Below are 22,945 nucleotides of genomic sequence, written 5' to 3'. Positions count from 1 at the left end.
AACTACAGAGGCGAAAGTCTCTTAGTAGTCTATACCTTCCTGCTGTTCAAAGCCTCTAACAACCTAGCGAGCCTTATACCTAAGGACTTCACCCTTTAGTCCTCTTTTAAGCTTAAATACCTATTTACCGCCTAAGGCATACTAGCAGGCCCTTAAGACAAGCTTCTATGTGCTATTAGCCTCTAGAGATTCAATTTCATTATTAATCGCTGTTAACTACAGTAACTATTATAGTGTTCGCTGGGCCTCCTTATAGGTGCGTAGTTTAGTAGCTTTAGTCGCTAGAAGAGCAGTGCTAAAGTAGGCAAAGAGCAGGCTATAGGCTCTGCTAAATCTAGTAGCTAGGCAGCTAGCAATGCGCAAGTTAGGATAGCGATCTAGTGTGCTAGCTAGTACTACTTAGTCTAGTAGATAGTCGCCGCCTAGGCTGCTTAGAGGCGTCTTAATGTCGGAGAGGTCTAAATCTTACTAAATTTTGTTAAGGGGTAGCTCCGCTGTTACTGTTGAATTTAGGGCAGTTTCAGGCCTTAGTTAGTCTAAAAGAGCTGTTTCTGTAAGCGCTTCTCTAGGAACTAGGCTGTCTTCTAGCGGTAGTGCGTCTGCTTTAAGTAGCTTAAAGAATAGGTTACTAGTTGTCTTCCTCTCTTAGGGCGCGCGAAGTCTATCCTATCGCAGAGGAGCTGCGTCTACCCTAGTACGCTTCTAGCCTGCCTAGAAGTTCGCAGAGCAAGGCCTATCCTCTAGATAGACAAGATTATAAGTAGTAGTAACTACGCTATCGTAGCGCAGTATTCTATATATTAAGGTGCTCTTATAGCCTAAAAGGCAGCAGTTAACTCCCTTGTTCTCTCTAATCTTATTTCTTAGCCCTGTTTTATAGCTAAGGCAGCGGCTGCCTAGCAGCTAGAGATAGGCGACGTTAGGTATCTCGCTATACTAGGCCTAGTATAGAGTCATATTCAGGCAAATATAGGGGGTTAAGGTCCTTAGGTAGGCAATAGAGCCCAAAAAGTTAGGCTAGTATTTCGTGCTTAGGCCGCTGTTAATAAGAACAGCGTAAAGGCGTTCCTCTAAGATCTAGTTAGTAACTTCTGCAACTCTATTAGACTAATGCTAGTCTGTAGCAGTAAATTCAAGTAAAATGCCCTTATCTGCGCAATAGGCCGCTATCTTATAGCTTGTAAATTTACCCGCCTTATTAAGGCGAATGCGCTTACAGCGCTGCTTAGGGCGCTCCTAGTAGTTCAAAAACCGCTTAAGCGCACGCAAGGCTTTACTACGCTAGCAAAGAGGCACAGCCGCAGTAAACCTAGTAGCGTTATTAACAATAGTAAGCTAATACCGCTCCCCCTGCCTACTAGCAGAGAGTAGCCTAATAATGTCTATGTGCACAAAGTCTAGGGGGTATTTACCTCTTTTAAAAGGCTTCTTGTAAAGAGTCTAGGCGAATTTAGCTTTAGCACAGATCTTACAGACATAAGCAGGCAGCAGAGGCCTTATACCTATAACTATAGCCTACACCTTTTCTAGGCTTGCCTAGCTAAAGTAGGCATACTGCCTGTGCTAGGGCAACAGTCAATCCTAATTTAGAGAGTAGGCGGTAAGTCTAGTAACTAGCTGCTAAAGGTTAAATAGGTAAACCCTATTTTGCTTCTTACAGTAGGTTGTTAAACCTGTAGCAGTAGAGACAGACATGCCTGTATCTATAAAGGCGAGCTTCGCGCCCTTACGCTAGAGCTAGAAGGCAGAAACAAGGTTGCATGCTATATCTAGGCAGTAGAGGGTGTTGCTAAGCCTTATACGCTAAAGTTAGCTATTAACACACAAGTTTAAAATTGCTGTACTAATCTAAGACAGCTTAGTTTAACCGCCTCTAAGGCTAATTATTAGTAGGCCTGTGTATAGGCGCAGCGTTTCTAGCAGGAAGACCTCCTTAGAGCAAGAGATGTAGTAACTGTAGCTAGTGTTAAGCACCTAGTAGCAGGAGAGGTAGGCAGTGTTTTAGCTAGCTAACAGCCCTAACATAGTTGTAGCGACAAAGCTAAAACTAGCTCCTCTCTTAAATTCTAGAAGCCGCTGCTAGTGCGCTAGGCCTCCTGCAGAGAGGAGAGGTATCTTATTTACGTTAACCTTTAACTTCTTGTGCTTTAGGTTCCGCCTTCCTCTGTTAGTCTTGTAGACCTCTTCCTTTAAATAAGAGTACTTCTGCTAGCACTTATTTACAGTGTAGTATGCCTTGCTACAAACTGTGCAGGGAGTGCTAGGCTTAAGGCTTCCTAACTACCTTACTACTAGGCCAATCTCTCTTAGGCAGTTAAGAGATTAAAGCCCTTATTTAAATCTTTTAGCGGCAGTAACTACTTAGTTAAAAGTAACAGCAGCCTTCGTAGTACCGCCGTTTCTATTCTTTTTAGCGATAAGGCTGTGTGTTTAGTAAAAAGTAGCAAGAAAGGTAGAGTATTTAGAGGTAAGGCCGCTAAGGAAGTAGTTAACAAAGAAGAGCTCTACAATAGCTACTAAGAAGTCTAGAGATTTAAGCTCTGCCTTTGCAGTGCGTAGTTGCTCTGCAAACACTAAGATTCTCCCCTTATAGTTAGCTAGCGTTAGTATACAGTAGGCTTAGTGCAGATTTTAAAATACTGCGCTGCCTGTTAGGCGGAAGCGTTTACGCAGGGCAGCTATGCTAGAGGCTATAGTAGTCTTACCTACTAGCAGCTTCTTCGCATTCGCTCTATACCTAGCCTTTATGTACTAAAGAGCCTTGTCTTAGTTATTCTCCTAGGTTTCCTAGCGAAGTGTCTTCTTCTTGTTAGTCTTATTTTTAATAGCCGTAATGCTATTGCAGTTGCTGCCTTTTTCTAGGTAGCGCCTATAGCCTAAAAAGCCAAGGAGCTTAGTAACTTGTCTTTCCTAGCAAATCTAGTTATTTAGGCTGTCTAGTGTTAGGATTAGCTTAAGGTTAGCTGTAATTTTGTCTATAGCGCCGCTTTACTAGTAGAGAGTTAGGTTCTAGCGCTAGTCTCTTTGTTCTTGCCTACTAAATTATAGCTTTCTTTGTCTAATATTTAACTCTGCCTTAAACTTGTTGTTAGTAGGTAGCTTAGGTAGAGTTAAGGCTATTGTAGTATAGGCGCTTTCCTTTAAGGATAGAGAAACTAGGTATATGTAGTAACGCAGTAATAGCTTTAAGTCTAAAAAGGTCGCAAGAGCTAGCTTTACTAAGTTAGCTTTTAGTAGCGCTTGTGCTAGTACAGCTCTTGCTGCTAAAATTTAAGAAGGTAGAGGTATAGGAGGAGTTGTTAGTGTTAAGAGGCTGTAAATCAATATCGGCTGTTAGGTAGGTAAACAGCTAGGTGTCGAGGTGTCTTTAGCGTGTTAGAGGCTGTAGTAGGCAAGGTTAAAGTAAATATCGTAATAGTTGTAAGTTTATTGCGCCCGTAGGGCCTAGTTATACTAGCAGTGTCAGCGAAAAGGTAGTGGCTAGCAGGTAGTACATCTCCCCCTAGTAGCTAGTCGCAAAACAAGAGGGCTAGAAGCACAGGCCACTTTTAAAACAGAGCGCTGCGCTACCTAGCCTTACAAGCCAGCTAGCCCTCTAAGACACTACTGTCAGCCTCTATTACAAATTTCACTTAGCCGCTTACCGCTAGCCTTTCGTAAAGCTACTAGGTTAGGCTGCTAAGGCTAGTCTCCTCCCCTCTAGCGCCTAGAAACACTAGAAGGCCGCTCCTCGCAGTGCTCCTACACTCTAGCGCCTAGAAACACTAGAACAGTATCTCTTAAAAGCTAAGAGGCCTAAGAGCAAGCCTAAGGGCTTAGCAGCGGCGGTAGAGTCTAGCGCTGTTGCTAGGCGTTAGCCTTACTGTGTTAGCTTCTTAGGCAGCCTTGCGCCGCCTGTTTCGCCCGCAGCAGCCTGCCGCCGCCCTAGCATACCTACTAAAAACAGCTTTAATACTGCCTGCCTAGATTTGGCCGCCGCTATTCTACGGTAGTTTTCCGCTTGCTAGCGTTTCCTACAGCAGTTCTAGGTCGCGCTGCCTCTACTAACTTTTTAATTCTTGTTCCACTAAGAATTTAAACCAAAACTGCTATATAGTTTATAGTTTGTATAGCTATAAGCATGTCTACACTGTTTCCTATACAAAAACTAGCACCTCTAAGATAGTTACCGCTACCTAAACCCCGCGCTGCGAAAATTAAGCTAAATAATATTCCTACATATTATAGAGATAGAGGGCTATTGCTGCAGAGGCGGGCTTGCTAGTATACGCAGGCGGAAAGCGCAAAGTCTAGTTCTAGGGCAATCTAGTTCTAGATCTAGGGAATCCTGCCAAGTTTTAAAGAAATAGCATTACTAGCTAGCTAAAAGTAAGCTTGCTCCTAGAGGTTAGTTGCGAAAATAGCGCCTTCAAGATAGTAAATAGGTAAGCATTAAGAAAAGTAATAAGCTAGTTGTAGATAGGTTGTCGTTTTAGCAGCTGTATTGCTTAGGTTGTCCCCTACCTAAGCAGCCCTTTAAAGGAGAAGGTAAACAAAGTATAGCTTAACAGGCTAATAGAGTTGCACTAAGAGGTGTAGTTACTAACAATTCGGCCCTAGGCAGAGAGAGCTCGCTCTACTGCCTAGCTAGGATTGCTACTAGAAGTCTTCTATTAACTAATTTTTATTAGCGCCTTTCTTAATATTAAGCAGAATAAGCGTAGAGTTAAGAGTCTCTCTCCTTTTTTCTAGGTAACGTAAAGCATTGTAAGAGGTCTTAAACCCGCTAGTATAGAAATCTAAAGCCGCTCTATTAGAAAGATTCGCTTACAAGTCCTTTAAGAGAGTAAAAAAAGAGTAAAAGTAGGTATCTTTAAAGTAAATTTTAGCAGCGCAAGGCCGGGCTTATAACCTATTAAATAGGATAAATTAAAGATTAATTAAAGACTAAAACATAGGCGGAGACGCCCCTATATACCCTAGAGGTAGCTAGTACTAGCCACCCCAAATATCATGAACTTCAACAGCATTGTTAATAGCTAAAGTGGATCCTGTAAGTTAACTAGAATCTTTTCAGTTCCCCAAGAATGTGAAGCATTCGTTTCTCGGCCTTGCCCGTCGCGATGATCAGTTCGCTGTGTGAGCTGTACTCTCGACGCTCGACAGACAACCTTGGAAGCCGCGAGGTCACATCCCATAGCTTTGCATTGACTATCGAGGGCTTTTCTTGTTCAATGAAAGCTTCAGAGGATGTAAATGACATACAAGCCATCAGCATTGATATAACGAAGAGGGTGAGAATGTGGAGGGCTAGAGTGGCTGCTGGCCGGTTGAGCGACCCAGACAACCTTGGAACGCACGGACGGCTCACCAAGACACTCGTCTCGTTATTATAGACAAACTTTAGTCCGTCAACTCCCTGATGTCACAACCTACAGCGCTGGCAGAGCACTTGCGATACAACGGTACTATCATGAGCATTCTCGTTCCTCTCGGGCGCCGATACCTGACCAAGGGGTGCCGCGAGCACAGGACTGATTAGGCAACGACGAATGGCTATCGCGTAATTACTTCCCTAGATCAACTGTCGTCTACGCGCGTGGCATCGCACCTCAAGACGATATCTTGCTGTCATTTGTGTCATCGTCAAAGACGAAAGCCTCCCCTTGGTACGCAAACAGAACGAAGCCGATACACACCTCGGGATGTGGGCCACGTAGCGTTCACACCACCCGACGTGGAGCCCAGGTCGCTCGGGACAATGCGACCCATGCGGATAGTAACTGAACATGTAGTCGCAGCTCGGGTTAATTCTTCTAGAAGACCTAAGGCACTATCATGCATCCACAAGACGGCGCCAAGTCTGGGGTCAAGTCCGGGGTGGAACCTGGGGTAAACACCTCGTCAGTAATACAGCCATCAACGACGCTATGTCTTGAAGCGGCTTGAGGATAGCTATGCCTGATCATATTAATATCTTGGCTCTTAACCCTAGGTAGCTAGGTCGACCGGCTCCACATCTTGCGCTCGACTTTCAACGTTGTCATGACCCGAGGTCGTGGTGCATATCGTGCTGGACAGAGAGGCCAACAACGGGTGTACTGATGCGCTATAAAGACCAGTAACAACATGCTCAACATGCTCAACAGTGTCCAACCTCAGCCAGGAACGCCGACACCACAACATCAACCATGATCGCCCTCAACACCATCGTCGCATTCCTCCTCTCTTTCTCATCTTTCACCACCGGCAGTCCAACAGGTCGCCAGGCACCCACCTACCTCAACTGGAAGACCTTCAAAGCCAATGGTATCAACCTTGGTGGATGGCTTGCCCAAGAAGCCGTTATTGACCCAGTCTGGTGGTCGCAGAATTGCGGTACTACGACTGATGAGTGGACCTGCTGTGCCAAACTAGGATCGCAATGTGGCCCTGTCCTAGAGCGTCGCTATGCTACGTTCATCACACCCGCCGATATCGACAAGCTAGCCACTGCTGGCGTGAACGTCTTGAGGATTCCAACAACCTACGCTGCATGGGTCAAGGTTCCTGGCAGTAACTTCTACAGCGGCGGACAAACTCGGTTCTTCAAGAACATCGCATCCTACGCAATCGCAAAGTACGGCATGCACATCATCCTCGATATTCACTCCCTTCCTGGCGGAGTGAACGGTATGGGCTTTGGTGAAGGCGAAGGCCGCTTCGGTTGGTTCAATAACGCGACGAACCTCGACTATTCCCTACGCGCTGTCGATGCTGCACTGGCTTTCATTCAATCCTCTGGAACCCCGCAATCATACACTCTAGAGCCGATCAACGAACCGGTGGACAATCGCGACATCACCACCTTCGGCACACCAGCCGCGTTGACAGACAACGGTGTTGTATGGGTACAGAATTATATCGACGCGGCTATTGCGAAAACAGCAGCCGTGAACAGGAACATACCCGTAATGTTCCAAGGCAGCTTCAGAGGTGAAGCGTTCTGGTCTCCCAAGTTCCTAGCGTCCACCAATCTCGTCTTCGACGTACACAACTACTATTTCGCTGGCCGCCCAACAGACTCTGATACCGTGAGCGCAGACATCTGCTCAGACGCCAAGGCATCGGCAGGAGATGGCAAGTTTCCTGTATTCATCGGTGAATGGTCGATCGAGACGGTGGCGGACAATAAATTTGCAAATCGTCAGAAGAATTTGAACACCGGGTTATACGCCTTTGCAAAGTACACTAGGGGTAGCGCTTACTGGACCGCAAAGTTCTTCGGAAATGTGCCCGTAGCTGGCGAGGGAGTACAAGGAGACTACTGGAATTACTCGGCTTTTATCGATATGGGTATCGTTAAGCCTGGCGAGGGCGCAAAGTATTGCTCCTAGAGGGTTACATACGCAGATCAGCCCAAACATGGACTCATGTAGAAAGGATGTATACACTAAATCGGGTGGACGTAGTAGTATTCGATAGCTGGCCATATGAATGTATACATCATCTCCTCATTCTTGCCTCCGATAAATTCCATAACTATCATCAACCTAAATATATCAACATTGATGGCGTAGAATCCAAAAGAGCCGCAATATGACAGAACGCCTTCCATCACTCGCTCAGCTTCCCATCAAGCCTCAATATCCTCCCCCTTTCCAAGTATTAGCACACGTGTTTAACACACGAATAGGGCATGATGCACTTACAAATCATCACATCAACCAATCTGGGTTTAACCTCCTCGACATCCTGATCAAGCAACACCTCCCACAGCTCCACCAAACTCTCCGCCGTCATCATAAACCAGCCAAAATACGGCCGTGGGCCCTGACCTCTTCTCCTTGGGTGATGATCCGCAGCAACGTAGTCCAACTCGACACACTTGAGCCATCGCCGCTTGGTACTGGAGGATTTGCTATAGCCATGGTATTGATATTGCCATTTCTGTACAGTCTGGGAAGTTGCAACGTCGCTTGTGTTATTGTCAATAAGTACTTTTGTTGTCTCGTTCTCTTCCGGCAGAAAGTAAGGATCCATCAAAACCTCCGCGTCAGCGACAAGGAAGAGACGCTCGCTCCTATAGAAGTTCGGTGATGGGGGTGCAGAATTTTCTGGTGGATTGAGATAGGTCTGGCGAAGCTGGTCGATAGTGATACCGTCGTACAGGGAAGCATCGGAGCGGAAGTCTAGACGTAAGAGGGAGCGTAGGAGTTGAGACGTAGTTGGTGGCTCATCGTCTTGCGACGCAGGGAGGGATTTTTCGACCCCTAGCTGAATGGCTTCGATGAGAGATTCCCATTGCGATTGAGATTCTGGCGTGTAGCATGTGCGGTAGATGGTATAGCCCCAATTGTGATAGGAATACGGCTCCTCGGCTTGGCCGTCCGTTGTTATGATTAGGTCTCGTAGGATGTCTTCGGGTTGCTGGATCATTGCGTTTGGATACGAGATAGTATTGGGAAGAAGGGTGCGGGGTCAGTCAATCCGCGGATTGACGGCACGCAGATTTTATACTTGCTCGGGTATATTCGAAGGATCGTTTAGGCCCAAGGCAACAACGGCACTAACTCCTTACGAGCTGATTAGATGAGACTGTTTTGTTGACTGAACTTTGCTCTTAGAATAAGTCTTGTACATTGAATATCCACATATACATGAGACAGAACAAATGAAGAAGCCTCGTAGATGCGAAGGCTTGTAAAATGTCGTCCTAGGTGTTGCACTCCTCCTTGGTCTCGATCAACACCTCCCGAGTCAGTAACAGCCATCGCGATTACATTCTCCTACCGCCCACGAGCATTAACCTGCCCAGGTATTCATTATGCCTACATTATGCACGTAAGTAGAGGCGGTCATGCATACCGTGGCAAGTACCCACCTGCAAAATCACCCTTTTTCCTCAAAGCCTCCCTCACCTCATTCTCTCTGCGTATCCGCTCTTCCTTCTCCCTATTCTCCTTGCGTATCCGCTCTTCCTTCTCCTCTTTCTCCTTCTGCTTCCTCGCCTTCTTCTCAGCCTTCTTCTCTTCCTTGGCCACCTTTGCTTCCTTCTCCTTCATCATCTTCTGGAACCCATCATACCAACTAGCATTACCACTATCTGATCTATGTATGCTGTCTTTACCCAGCACACGATCAGTCTTGTCCTGCTGCCTTCTAAGGCCGCGATGCCACGCTAGCCACATGTAGGGATCGTTTTCTGGCTCCAGTCCTGGTGGAGGTGTGAGCTGGCGGGGCTGTAGATTCTTCCGGGGTCGGTTCGTGCGCTGGAAGTATGCTTCGGGGGTTATCTCACGGCCAGGGAAGATAAGACTGGAGGTAGTAGAAAAGGCGGGGGATGTGTTACGTGGTTCAGATTGAAGTAAAGTAGAGGAATACTCTTGCAGGTGGATGTTCGGAACAGATTGCGTGGGGGTGGTGCGTTGATAAGGGCTAAAGGAGCTCTCTGATCGAGCGGTGGTTTGTTGCTCATCTGGTGCGGTTGCATCTGCACTGGCCCCTTCATTCGCGCTTCGCTTTGCTTTCACCCAAGACAGGGGCCTGACAAACCCAAGTGGCAGATACTTCCCCACCGAGGGTTCTGAGTCACGGCGGGTAACTTTCTTCTTGAGCTTCCGAGTCTCCTTCGAGTCTCGTGATGGAAGCACAGCGCTTGGTGCGATGGATTGAGATCGAGAGTTCTTTTGCGGCCGGGCTTGGAAAACGGGCGGACACCAGTATCCAGACATTCCCATAAGACCGACTGGGGCTTCTGAAGAAGGGGAGGTTGTAGAAGACATAGAGGATGATGAGGCTGCCTGACCTGCAGGCTGATGCGCAGCGCGTTGGGTAGAGTGACGTGGTACAAATGTATGCCAGTCGGGTTCGTGTTCTTCAATAAAACGAGATGCGTTGTAAGTATGTATTTTCGTAATGGGGCTGCCAGCAGGCTCTTCGTAAACGTCGATGACTGAGTCATCATAGTCTTCTAAACTCAGAGCGTGCGACAGGTAGGACTGTTTATCGGTGGCTTGCACTACCTGTCTGGGTTCATCAGTTGCATACTTTGGTCTTCCTGATATTTCTATAGCAGAGGATTGCTTACGTTAGGGCTCTCCGCCTCCAACCCAGCCTCCTCATCAGCCCAACGCACCCAAGCTCTCTGCTCTGTCATCCGCGACATTATGCTTGCTGCATCGTTAACTTTCTCCTTCTCCTTGATATCGTAGAGTTCTTGTTCCGACCTGCTGGTCATCTCCCTCTGCCACATTTCCTCAAGAGTCAACCTGGGACTGTCCCCAACCATATCCCCATGTATCATCTGAGTCCTGCGTCGTATCGCTTTTATCGCCTTTCCAATCTCTTTCGTAGCATTTAGATAAACCGCATCATCGTGGAAATGCACGGAGACTTCCCAGCCCCGTTCCTTAAGGTCCTTGAGTATACGTATTTCGGAGGGGATGGGGTCGTCAAGCACGTAGGTGAACAGCGGGTCGCAAGCTTCGATGGACTGCGCGGGTGGTTGGACTAGATATGGCATTTTTTGCAAGCGTCGTGTGGTGGTGAGAAACTAGCAGATGTTATGAGGCTTTGTACGCTGTCGCGTGCATTCATCTTCGAGGTAACTGGCTACTGATGTCAATATTTTCCCATACTTCACGCTCAGTATTTCCACACTCTATATATGTCATTGCCAAAGAGTCTGACCCTTGAATGTGCACCAGGTCGAAGACATGTTGCCATTGAATATGTCTATTGGGTATCATATGTTGTTATCGTCGGCGCAACACCATTCCACGGGACGTCGTTATCGTTGGCCGTTCCCTCGTTCTTCAGTCCTCTTGTGTGATAGAGCCAGCTTCCAGACGCTCTGAAGCGAGATTTTGAGGTACCATATCCTGTAACGCGCGGTTCGCAGTCTCAGGACGTGACGCGCCGGCTACGGCGTAGGCGCGAAGGCTGTAGAGTCACAGATTCGCTTTCTACATAATTCCTATCACGGATGTGAGCATTCATCAAACGCGTGTATGTCCGGCGTGTGCGTCGCGATGAAGTTTGTGTATTTGGTGTAGGGTGAGGAGTTGATGCTCAGGGAGGGCTCAAAACCATATCTTGATCAGCTCCTCTGACACGGCAGACGGAGTGAGAACGCCAGACTCGGTGATGATGCCGGAGATCAGGTCGGGTGGCTAGTTCAGGTTAGCGGATGGGATCATAATTGATGTAAGCAGAGCGTACCGTAAAGTCGACAGCGTCATGAGCGTCGAGCGGAACGACGGCCGATCTCTGCTTCGCAGTCATGTCTGCGATGGCTTCGTCAAAGACATTCCGTTGCTCTTCGTCGCTCTTGGGCTTGTGTTCCGCCTTGTGTTCTTCTGCGACCTTGAAGTCGAGTACCTTCTGCTCAATGGGCAGATCGAACTGGCTGAGTGGATATAGCCTAACGAACTTGTGGCTCTCGGCGACCACGTAGAAGGGCTTTCCTTTGCTCTTAGCCAGTACGCCCAACTGGTACGTGCCCATGCGCGATATGATGCCACCGTTCTCGACGACGCCTTCAGCTCCGACAATGACCATGTCGACTTTACCCAGTGAGTAGGCGACGGCCGAATCTGGAATTGTGGCGACTGGTACATTGTGCTCTCGGAGGTCGGCGACAGTCTGGAGACCCTCTTTCGCATCTGACGAGCTTGACGAGGGCAAGACGTATATGACCTTGAACCGGAGAGTGCTCGACTCGGCGGCCGTTCGCAGTAGCGCACCCACTACTCGCGATCCTCCATTTGTGAGCACCGTGCCGCCGTCGCGGATGAAGTGCTTGCCGAAACTCGCGATCTTCTCCCTGCTCTGTTTCGCACGGTCCACAAACAGCTTGCCGTTGGAGAGGAGGTGGTTGCGTATCGCGCGGAAGTCGTCGTCGGGGCCGAGGTTCAGGCTCGCCGGGCGGTTGAGGGTGGTGATGAGGTAGCGCTGGAAGAGATCTGTGCCGGCGGACAGGGAAATTGGGTTCGCGATGGAGGCCTTGAGGGCGGCCGTGTGGCGTTCGAGCAGGTCGAGTGTCTCGGCGACGGTCGAGACGGAGCTCTGCGCGATGGCTTCTACGAGCGCCTCGATAGCCGCGACGGGCATGGTGAGTTCCGGGTCATCTTTGAGGATGCGGCGGTATGTCGCTACGATGTCGAAGGTCGACTGTGTCTTGACTCCTGATTCGGTGCTCATCTTGGCGGTTGGTTGCAGCGTGTCGTTCCCGTCAACTTTTTGGCCTGCAACATTTTGGAGGGGTGCATCGCGATTGAGTCATTCGCCAAGATTGGGGGGCTAGCTCGTCATCCCTCCCCAGGCGTTCACCCTTCGACGCGCCAGACCACTCTTGTCATGACTTTACACTGCTGCATGAGTCTCACCGTATTCATCTCACACCCTGCTGCTCTAGAATCTAGGAACTGCTAGACGACTGCTTTTACCTACTTCAACACCATGGCAAGGATCCACCCGCAATCGCCTTCACTGCTTTGGTATGAAGCGGTTTGTGTAATGCTCCGTTTGCTACGGAATTTGCAATCGTCGGATGCCAATCACCCGTAACGATGACCATGGCCCGCTATGTTACGATACGTTGACCAAACTCACCCTCCGCTGTGACTGTACATTACCTGAAGAGCCAGACTCACTCAACGCCAACACGTAGTTTCCGATCTTCAGTGCTCTCACTGATAGTACTCTCACTTTAGCAAACAATTAATCACAGTCGTCGACGGTTACCTTTTAGCAATCAAAAGGCCGCAAGGTATCTCACTGGCAACGCTACACCTACTAACTACAACAACCAATACTGCTCCTAAGAAAATTACGATGCCGTACATCATCTACGTGCCCGGAGTCCTGCAACCCTACATCACCAACGATCCGAGGATTTACATGGACTGTTCCAAGATCTTCGAGTGGGTGTGCGAATCACGACCCTTCCGCGATGCATTCTGCAAGGCATTCCGGCAAGACGAGGATGAGCAGTTCTTGTCCGACAGGCGTCGCGGCCAACTTGAAGCCTACTGGATCGAGGAGCTCGAGCGGCGGATCAAGCTGAACAAAGGACTTGACCCGCTGAAGGAGGGCAAACCACTTTCAACTGAAGTCGCAGTCGAACATTTGGCGGAGCATGACATCGATAAGAGTGTGTTGTCCAAGATCAAAGACCGGGAGGAAGGTGCACTCTGCTAGTTTGTGGTTCTACGTGGTAGTCACAGCCCTCATCACCGAACGCCATCTATGGTACGTTCTCACCTTCTCGTTCATGGGCGTTGCTAAATTGAGTAGTAAATACCTAGGTAGTAAACATCAAGCCTTCTGCGCTTGTGACCCAACACGCTTCACGACCACATTACACTGCTATCACATTCTTTAGTCTCAACGGAGGCGGTATCCATTTACAGTTCCCTTCTCATCACAAAACACAACAGCGTACTGTTGCGCCAATCCGAAAATGCCCTCACTTTGCGAACCATCGGAGTATCTGCCCAGTCAGCAGATACCACCGAGACCGTCTATCAACTTCATTCCCTACGACCCTGTTTCCATTGATATACCTATGGAGGCCTTCTACCGCGAGTACCGGGTAGATTCACCGGGAAGGATAGTGAAGTATCGCTATGTTACTACGCCCTCCGCCGTGGCGTGCAGAATCACAGTCGTCTCGCTTTCTACCATCATAAACTGGCGGACGGGTATCTCCGAACTGGCACCTCCGGGTGCTCTCTTCAACAAAACAGATGGTCTGTACTACGAAGACGAGGTCGTTGAGTCACAAGGCCAAACGCCGCCCGACAATAAGCCAACATTCGAGTCATTTGTTCGACGAGTAAACTCACACGCTCCTACTACCATAAAGCATCCAGCGATGTCTCATGACGAAGTTCAGTCCGCCGACAAGCCAACGTTCGAGTCATGTGTTCGACGACTGAAGTTACATTTTTCCACTGCCGTACAGCATCCACCGATATCTCATGAGGAAACTCAGTCCGCCCCCGGCTTCGTAGCAAACCATGTCCAACGTACTGCGGAAGATCCCTTGTCCGACAAGCAGCTCCACACAACTCCTTCGATCAAGGAAGAAGGCTACAAATCCGCCATAAAAGGTCTCTCAAGATATGCGCCGCAGTCGGCAGGAAGATCTCTCGACGAGGAAGTTATTGGACACAATTGGGTTAAGTCCGGGCCAGGAAACAGGCGCGCGCATGGATCAACGACTACACCACCCGGTTTACGACGTGGCAGGAGTGCAGTCGGTGAAGGATCTCGCGAATAATTGGCCCACGAAGCAACATGCGTTACATACAAATGATCTTGGGCGTATGAGTTCATTGGAAGAAAGAAGTTGCATAGGAGACGGAGCTGAGCGAGCAAGATGTCGACGGAGTATGTTGTGATCTGCACTTGGGCATGTCTTGTACACATGAATTCAAACGTCTACACACTGCATTTTCAATTCTGATGGTTATCCAGCCCTTCTTAATGTAGACTAGCCATGCAATCGATGCGGCGGGTGTTCACTACGTGTATTGAGCGTCCAATTCATTTGTCAAACAGGTGTTCAGCTAGATGGAACAGCAATCATTTGGCGTGGCTGCAGACAGACCAACAGAAAAAAAAGGCCTGTATAACTATTAGCGAATCATCGCAATATCTGATGCGGCTGTGTCTGGCGATGACGCACCTTGCACGGCACTCGCGGGTCTGCCCGTGGATCCACAGCGCTCAACGTCATATGCATGCGCCAATGGAGCAGGAGTTTTCAGAAGACCCTGAGCCTGTCCGCACCGAGCACGCGACCTCTTACCTAAACGAGCGTCACCAGAACCTGCATCATAGAACCTTTTCCGCTATAACATATACGCAATCGTCCATCGAAGAACCGTCTTGTCTACACATATCCCACCAACAACAATATTGACCGTAATTCCGGTGTCGCTCCCATCTCTAGTCAACCCAACATCAACAACATGGCCATACTATCAGACATCGCCTCAAAAGTCAAAAACACGCGACTCGTTCCACCCACCGAAGATGAACTATCCGCGGCCAAAGAGACCAATCAAAATTCATCTCCCTCTCAAACTAAAAAAAGACAACGGCCAATCCTTGAGATAACATCCTATGACCGCTTCACTCCACCATCTCCTAAACCAGACTTAGAATACGACTGCCGCGTAACAGAGAACCCATCCCGCCAAACACGAAAGACATGCACGGGGCTCGACTCGACGCTGCAAGATGAGCTGATGCAGCGCGAGTCTTTCAGTGATACAGTGGCCCGCGCCGAAGAGGATATCAAACGGCTCATGGAAATCAAGGATGTAAGAGCTAGTAGAGAAGAGGAAGTAGCGATAGTACGAGTAGGATGTCTATGTGGAAGTGGACATCACAGAAGCGTGGCTTTTGCGGAGCAGTTGGGGAAGGTGAAGTGGAGCGAGGATGATAGCTGGGAGGTTAGAGTTGTGCATAGGGATTTGACGAAGGGAGTGGAGGAGATGAAGAGGGTGAGGGGGGAAGAGAGCGAGAAGAAGGAGAGAGATAGAAGGGCGGATGGAGAGAAAGCTGGGGAATGAGGTGTGTAGACTGGGATGGATGTAAGGAGTATTGTAATATAACATTATCACGGCATTACCTATCGCTAAGCATTCTCTAGCAAAGCTCAGCCCCGAGATAACCAAGAATGCCTCGGAAGCACAACCGCAGTCATCCCATCAGTCTCTCCACCCGGAGTCCCCTTCGCATCAGCACCATCAGCACCACCGCCTCTCAGCCCACTCGACGGACGCTGCTCGTCCTCGTCTTCATCATCCTCTCCTATGACCTCATGAACATCCGAGAAAGGATCAAGCAGCCCCGACATCTCCCTCATCTGCTCTTCAGCCCACTTCCTCATCCTCTTCTCCTCTCTAGGACCGTGTTCAATCCTCAGTCTCTGCTCATCACTCCCAACCCACCCATCCTTCCCCCAAACCTGCCAATGCGCTTTCTTCACCCCCCTTACCACACTCCCCAGCCTACTCTTCCCGTTAGCCACCGCCGCCTCAGCCTTCTTCTTCTCATCCTCCCCGTTAATCCTCAGCCCATGCTCTCTCTGCCAAATCACCCAAATATCGTCGTCCCAGGTGTTCTTCTTGGCCAGCTTCTCATATTTGGCGAACCATTTCTCCATCTTGGGGAGCGAGCGGTCGGTGTTGTAGAGACGCCAGCCCCATGCCGCACAGTCTTTTGCGATGGCGGCGTTGCGCGTTGTGAGGGTTTCTGAGGAGGCGGGGGTGAGGAGGATGTATTGGGCTGTTGTGGTGGGGTGGCGGTTGTAGTGGAGGACGTAGGAGGTGGTGCGGTAGTAGGGTGGGATTTTGAGGATGAGGACCATGGTTGTTGTTGTGAGGGGGGGTTTGATGTTGGGTGTTTTGCTTTGGTAGCGGAGTATGGGTAGAGGGGAATTAGATAGGGACTGAGGTTTAGAGTGTTACGGTGGACAACGAGAGGTAGAGGGCAATGTTATCCTTCACTGATTGAACGCCCGGATCGTGAGAGCTCTCTCTTGTTACGCACTCGGAGCATTCACGCACATGTACGTGACGATCTCTTGCGTCTTTCCAATATCAGCGGGCGCGGATCAACTATACGAGTGAAAGTACACTGTGCGTTGAAGTCACCAACCCCGAACGTGAACACACAGAGACTTCATGGAATCTCTAACACGTACTCGCATTTCCCCACCCACTTACGCAAGTCACACTCTTCGGCAACCTCATACATCCAATCAAAATGAATAACCGCCATTCACACAAAATACAATACCTCATCCACCCACCCCGGCGTACCGTCGTCTTCACCACATCCAACCCTTTGGTAGCAGACGTCCTAAGAAAACGTCACAATTGGCTTGGCCGCGTCACAGAAGGCAGCACGCTTCCAGCGTGTATCAGTACTTCATGCATCCGAGAACTTGATGATGGTAACGTTCTGATCGATCATGAGGTTGCGAATGGTGATCTCCTTGCAGCAGATATACGGTCTCTGCTTGTACGAAAAGGGTTTGTGGAACCGGATTTACGCTTTGTTGGGCGCATGATACGGTCTGTACATAAGAGGCAGGTTGTGCCTTCGAAGTGTATGGATAAAGCGGCTAGTAATCACGAAGAGGAGGTTGATATTTGGAGCGATGATGGGTTGGATGAGGCTAAGGGGGAGATAGATGGTCGGGTAAATAGTAATGTGGACGTGGATAGAGGGGAGAAAGATTATCAGGAGGAAGGTATTCAGGAGAAAGATGGTTTGGATGAGCCTGTCACTGGATAGTCAGGTGACTCTGTATAGTGCCCTTTATTTGTTGGAACGGAATGTATTGTATATTTTAGGCCTTCAAATGAAACGAGTGCCGGGAGGAGACATGGGTCTGGGTATCGCTGAAACAAAGGAACAGAAGACGATGTAGTTGGCAGGCCTATATGGACCAGCCGGCTTTCTTCTTAGCGGCCTTGGTGGTCATGGTGGGTTCCGAGGGTGGCGGCGGCTTGATGTCCTTGAGATCTGGTAACGGGTCGTTATCCCTTATCTCGAGTATAGTCATCTGTGCAGCTAGTGTCGACTGCCCATCTGCAATCGCATCGCTAGGAGCAGACACATCGTCGCCTACAGGGCCACCTTCAAGGGAAACACCGCCGTCTTCTTCATCCTCAACTTCTTCATCGTCGCCTGCCTCGTCACCATCATCGTCGTCGTCCACCTCTTCTCCGTCTGCTCCAGTGGCGACATCTCCAGCGTCGCCATCGATACCATGCTCTTTCATGTACAATTCTAATTCCTTGGCCATCTTTTTGCTGAAGCCGGAAGCTTGAACTTCAACATCTAATCGCTTGACGAGCTTCTTCGTGGCGTCCTTGAAGAAAGGACCCGGCTCGTCGCTCGTGAAGCCAAAACGGCGATCGAAGAAGCGCTTTATGCAAGCCACATCGCGGTCAAAGTAGTATTCGGCATTGGCATGATCGATGGAGACCATTTGCGGGAAATCGATGAGGGTTGGCACCAGTGACAAACTGCCGTCCTTTTCTGTTCTCTCTTCAACTAGGATGTTGAACTCGTTGAAGTCACCATGGATAAGACCGTGCTGCGCGAGGCGAACGATAATGGCGAGCAGCTCACCGTAGAGCTCCTGTGGGTTACCGACCTTTGAAATTTGACGCATAGGGAAGGCATCGATGAGGCTCATGACGACGGTATGTCTGTTCTGACCAATCGGCTCGGGTACAGGGAATCCCTCAGCTCGTAGGGCCTTCATGAATTCGAACTCTTTCAGAGCAGCGAGGCGCGACATGTACATCCATGAACCACCCTGGCGATTCCGCAGGTAGTCGCGGTTCGCCTTGACGGTACGGAAAGAAATGCGACCCAGACGGTGGATTTTGAGCACCAGTTGCCTGCCCGTCTCATCTGCGCAGACTATGATATCCGACTCTTTGCCTATGCCGATCTGGTTGCCGACTGAGTAGACGGTCGAGGCCTTTTGGTGTGTGTGGAGGGCGAGGTAGTCGAGACCGCCATACGTGAGTCGGTAGCCGTCGTACTTTGCGTTGCGGACTTTGGCGATGAGGCCGATCTTGGCGAGGTTGGAGATGCAACGGTGGACGCCGTCGCCTGAGCGGATGGCGGCGATCTGAGCAATCAGGGGGGTTGGCACGATTTCATGGTTGCGGCTGCCCATCTCTGTCTATCGTCTTCATCAGCGTTAGTCCCCCACTACGTTCGGAAAGCCTGTGGGCGGGCGCATACCGCAGTGAGAACACGCCAATCATCGGCGGAGAGGTACCGAATATTCTTGACGTTCAGCTTCATGGTAGTTGCCTGGGTGGCCTATCGGCGTCGTGTGGTGGTGATTTTCGGGGTTGTATGCGGCAACAATAATTTTTGGCGGGAGGTTCTGAGCGGCGGGCGGCGCTCATCATCGGCGGACGGGCTTGGCCCTAGCGCGGCGGAAGTGGTACGCGAAGCAAGAGCTGCCTCATCGACATCAACCTATTACCACTCCCCACTCGACTTGCCTCTCGCTCTTCCGACCCATTTGAGCGCCGCATCAACATATCCCAACACCACACATCTCTTTTCACAGTCGCCATCGACGCCGCTTCGTCCCGACACATAGACACACTTCGCCGCTTGCCCTAGCTACACATCATCAACAATGGCGAAGGACGACGAGAAGAAGCCCACGGCCGCCGACAAGGGCAAGGGCAAGGCGCCCGTGAGCAATGACGTGGATAAGAGCAAGGATGCAAAGCCAGATCTTGAGGACAAGAAGGGCGGTGTTGCGACAACTGGCGGTATGTCTGGTCCCCGGCACAGCGCCGATGGCTATCGTCATGGACTTGCACTGATGACAAACCACAGAGGAGCTCAGCGAGGAAGACCAACAGCTCAAGAGCGACCTTGACATGCTGGCTGAGCGGATACTGGTAAGCTGCTGCGACGATGGCTGGTCCCCGCAACATGCGCTGACCTCATGTGTTTACTAGGGTTCCGACACCAGCCTCTACAAGCCCGCCCTCGAACAGATCAAGGAATTCATCAAGACATCGACGAGCTCCATGACGGCCGTGCCCAAGCCGCTCAAGTTCCTCCGACCACACTACGAGAACCTCGAGAAGGCCTACGCATCATGGCCAGCAGGCGAGAACAAGGTGCACAGACACGCCCACACTCTATATATGGCACCATGCTAACAAACGCAGCGCTCGCTCGCCGACATGATGTCTGTTCTGGGAATGACGTATTCGGATGAGGACCGCCTAGACTGCCTCAAATACCGCCTCGAGGCCCCCTCCACAGATCTCGGCTCATGGGGCCATGAGTACATGCGCCACCTTGCGCTTGAGATCGGCACAGAATACCAGAACCGCCTGAACGACGAGAAATCCACTGACGACGTCACCGACCTCGCCTCGAACCTCGTCCCCTTCTTCCTCAAGCACAACGCAGAGGCTGATGCCGTTGATATCCTGTCTGAGCTGGAGATGATTGATCAGATTGAGCAGTACATCGACGAGAACACATACTCGAGGGTGGCTCTATACATGGTCAGGTAGGATACGCCCGCATTTTGCCTGCAGCACCGACACTAACACCAGCAGCAACGTGCCCCTACTCACCTACCCAGACAACGACAAGTTCCTCCGTACCACGTACCGAATCTACGCCAAATACAAGCAGTACACACAGGCAATCGTCATCGCGATACGATTACACGAGACCGATCTCATCATTGAAGCTTTCAACGCCACCAAGGACAAGTCGATCCGGAGACAAATGGCCTACTTATGTGGCCGACAACGGATATGGCTCGACGTCTCCGAGGACGACGATGCCGAGCTCCAGGAGTGCATCAACAACACGCGACTGCCCGACCACTTCAAGGCGCTGGGCAAGGAGCTTAACATTCTCGACCCCAAGACCCCTGACGACATCTACAAGACACATCTGGAGAGCAGCAGGACGGCTGGCCTCACCAATACCGATTCCGCCAGACACAACCTTGCTTCAGCCTTCGTCAACGCCTTTGTCAATGCCGGTTACGCCAATGATAAGCTCATGCTTAACGAAAACACAAAGCAGAGCTGGGTGTGGAAGACCAAGGAGGAGGGCATGCTGTCAACAACCGCGTCTCTAGGTATGCTCATGCTCTGGGACGTTGAAGAGGGTCTCGATAAGGTCGACCCCTTCACACACGTCGAAGATGACATGGTCAAGGCCGGCGCTATGCTTGCTACCGGTATCTTTAACTCGGGCGTGCGCATGGACTCAGACCCTGCCATGGCTCTCTTGGGTGATGAGGACAACATCAATTCCAAGAACAAGAACATCCGTTTGGCTTCTATCATGGGTCTCGGTCTTGCTTACGCGGGGTCTAATAAGGAAGACCTTTTGGACGTTTTGCTGCCGATTGTCAGCGACACCAGCCTCGACATGCAGCTCTCTGCCATGGCGGCGCTGTCGCTTGGTATGATCTTTGTTGGTTCGGCCAACGGAGATGTCACTGATGCCCTGATGAACACACTCTTGGACGAGGACCGGACGAAGCAGCTCAAGGACAAGTGGACCCGCTTCATGGCTCTTGGTCTTGCGCTACTCTTCTTCGGTCAGCAAGAAGAAGTCGATGTCATTCTGGAGACCTTGAAGGCGCTTGATCACCCCATGGCCAAGTCTGCCTCTGTGCTCACCGAGGTATGCGCATGGGCAGGTACCGGTGCCGTCCTGAAGATCCAACAGTTGCTCCACATCTGCAATGAGCACATCGAGGATGAGAATGAAGAGAAGAAGGGCGATGAGCTACTCCAGTCTTACGCTGTTATCGGTCTATCATTAGTCGCCATGGGCGAGGACGTCGGCCAAGAGATGATCCTCCGCACTCTCGGCCACCTGATGCACTACGGCGAGGCTAACATCCGCAAGGCTGTGCCGCTCGCTCTAGGTCTCATCAGCCCTAGCAACCCTCAGATGAAGGTTTACGACACTCTTTCTCGTTACTCTCACGACAACGACAACGATGTCGCCATCAACGCCATCTTCGCCATGGGCCTTTGCGGTGCTGGTACCAACAACGCCCGTCTTGCACAACTTCTCCGGCAATTGGCTAGCTACTACCATCGTGATCCCAACGCTCTTTTCATGGTTCGCATAGCTCAAGGTCTGCTGCACGCAGGCAAGGGCACGCTGTCTTTCAACCCATTCCACACTGACCGTCAGGTCTTGTCCCGTGTGGCAGCGTCGGGTCTTCTCACCGTACTTGTTTCTCTCATCGACGCTAAGTCATTCGTCGCTGGAGACTCACACTACCTACTCTACTACCTCGCTACCGCCATATCGCCGCGCTTCCTCATCACACTCGATGAGGACCTTAAGCCGCTGACAGTCAACGTCCGTGTTGGTCAAGCAGTAGACATTGTTGGCCAAGCCGGTCGGCCGAAGACCATTACCGGTTGGCAAACACAGAGCACGCCGGTGCTGCTGGCGCACGGCGAGCGGGCGGAGCTGGAAGACGAGAAGTATCTCAGCCTGACCAATGTGTTGGAGGGTGTGGTCATCTTGCGAAAGGTATGATATTTCAATGTACATGATCTCGACCCTGCCGTACTAACATTCCACGCAGAACCCAGAGTGGGAGGACTGAACGATTGCGGTAAAAGGTGGAAAGAAAGAAGCGTCGTCAGCGACACCCCGCAGAGCATAGGGAGGGCCTGCACCAAGATTTTGGCATTCTAATAGCATTACGGTCACTGCCTCGACCCTTGTTCTGATAGGACAGGGAGTCCAAGGGGTACACCGTTGTATATATAGATGTGCAAGAGCAATGAACCGAAATGAAATCATTCATAAAAAAATCGGTCCAGCCACCCCGGATGAACGTATGCAGTAGTGATGGAGTCGGAACGCACGCACTATCTACTCTCCTACCGTTAACTAGGCTTAAAGTCAGACTCAATGTGTTTGAGTATTCTTGTTCTACGGCCATTACCGTGTGGCCACGATCACTATTATTACTAATTCTGTTCTCACGCTACTGCATTTTATCCTGTACACCAACCCGGATCTGATGAATCTACCCATACTTACCTCTCCTACTTGATCGCATAGCCGCGAGTCTAAAAAGAAGATCAAAAATCTACAAGCACCGTGCGGATCGAACGCACGTCTTCCGCAATCAAGGTGCCTAGCCTGCTGCAGACACAGCGCCCAGATGCAGCCGTAGGGCATCTTCCACAAAGCAGTACGGTCAAGTACTAGGAAGCTAGGCAAGATCTTGCGCGGACGTCTTACCACTGGACTAGGTGCTCTGTCATAGCCTTTCTTGATCGACTGGGCGATTAGACAAGGTGTAAAGCAAGTCAGCCTCGCTACCTTCTTTACTTTGAGGACGTACGAAGATAGCCGGATCGAGAGACAAACATTGCACAAATAGCAAAGGAGTACATATGAA

General features: G+C 50.2%; 8 protein-coding genes across 8 annotated transcripts; 3 read left to right on the top strand and 5 right to left on the bottom strand.

Annotated features, from left to right (window-relative positions):
- Positions 1-6,170: 6,170 nt before the first annotated feature.
- Positions 6,171-7,355, top strand: J4E83_001055 (uncharacterized protein; the record flags this gene model as incomplete). The annotated part of the gene is made up of 1 exon (XM_049328012.1): positions 6,171-7,355. The coding sequence occupies one exon, from the start codon at positions 6,171-6,173 to the stop codon at positions 7,353-7,355; it is 1,185 nt and encodes a 394-aa protein (XP_049192530.1).
- A 246-nt stretch (positions 7,356-7,601) lies between these two features.
- On the bottom strand, positions 7,602-8,397 carry J4E83_001054 (uncharacterized protein; the record flags this gene model as incomplete). Its single annotated transcript, XM_049328011.1, has 2 exons — positions 7,602-7,615; positions 7,671-8,397. The coding sequence occupies 2 exons, from the start codon at positions 8,395-8,397 to the stop codon at positions 7,602-7,604; spliced, it is 741 nt and encodes a 246-aa protein (XP_049192529.1).
- A 419-nt stretch (positions 8,398-8,816) lies between these two features.
- Positions 8,817-10,483, bottom strand: J4E83_001053 (uncharacterized protein; the record flags this gene model as incomplete). Its single annotated transcript, XM_049328010.1, has 2 exons — positions 8,817-9,983; positions 10,049-10,483. 2 exons carry the CDS (start codon positions 10,481-10,483, stop codon positions 8,817-8,819), a joined length of 1,602 nt encoding a protein of 533 aa, XP_049192528.1.
- A 292-nt stretch (positions 10,484-10,775) lies between these two features.
- Positions 10,776-12,162, bottom strand: J4E83_001052 (uncharacterized protein; the record flags this gene model as incomplete). The annotated part of the gene is made up of 3 exons (XM_049328009.1): positions 10,776-10,902; positions 11,050-11,132; positions 11,182-12,162. The coding sequence occupies 3 exons, from the start codon at positions 12,160-12,162 to the stop codon at positions 10,776-10,778; spliced, it is 1,191 nt and encodes a 396-aa protein (XP_049192527.1).
- A 633-nt stretch (positions 12,163-12,795) lies between these two features.
- On the top strand, positions 12,796-13,161 carry J4E83_001051 (uncharacterized protein; the record flags this gene model as incomplete). The annotated part of the gene is made up of 1 exon (XM_049328008.1): positions 12,796-13,161. One exon carries the CDS (start codon positions 12,796-12,798, stop codon positions 13,159-13,161), a length of 366 nt encoding a protein of 121 aa, XP_049192526.1.
- Positions 13,162-15,631: 2,470 nt separating this feature from the next.
- Positions 15,632-16,345, bottom strand: J4E83_001050 (uncharacterized protein; the record flags this gene model as incomplete). Its single annotated transcript, XM_049328007.1, has 1 exon — positions 15,632-16,345. One exon carries the CDS (start codon positions 16,343-16,345, stop codon positions 15,632-15,634), a length of 714 nt encoding a protein of 237 aa, XP_049192525.1.
- A 1,077-nt stretch (positions 16,346-17,422) lies between these two features.
- Positions 17,423-18,679, bottom strand: J4E83_001049 (uncharacterized protein; the record flags this gene model as incomplete). Its single annotated transcript, XM_049328006.1, has 1 exon — positions 17,423-18,679. The coding sequence occupies one exon, from the start codon at positions 18,677-18,679 to the stop codon at positions 17,423-17,425; it is 1,257 nt and encodes a 418-aa protein (XP_049192524.1).
- Positions 18,680-19,156: 477 nt separating this feature from the next.
- Positions 19,157-22,138, top strand: RPN1 (proteasome regulatory particle base subunit; the record flags this gene model as incomplete). Its single annotated transcript, XM_049328005.1, has 6 exons — positions 19,157-19,295; positions 19,363-19,427; positions 19,488-19,652; positions 19,704-20,053; positions 20,103-22,062; positions 22,118-22,138. 6 exons carry the CDS (start codon positions 19,157-19,159, stop codon positions 22,136-22,138), a joined length of 2,700 nt encoding a protein of 899 aa, XP_049192523.1.
- Positions 22,139-22,945: the final 807 nt, after the last annotated feature.

This window comes from Alternaria metachromatica, assembly GCF_023757995.1.
Source record: "Alternaria metachromatica strain BMP 0045 chromosome Unknown scaffold_2, whole genome shotgun sequence".
NCBI lineage: Eukaryota > Fungi > Ascomycota > Dothideomycetes > Pleosporales > Pleosporaceae > Alternaria > Alternaria metachromatica.
Note: the sequence above shows the minus strand (reverse complement) of the source record. Positions and strands in the feature narration are given on the sequence as shown.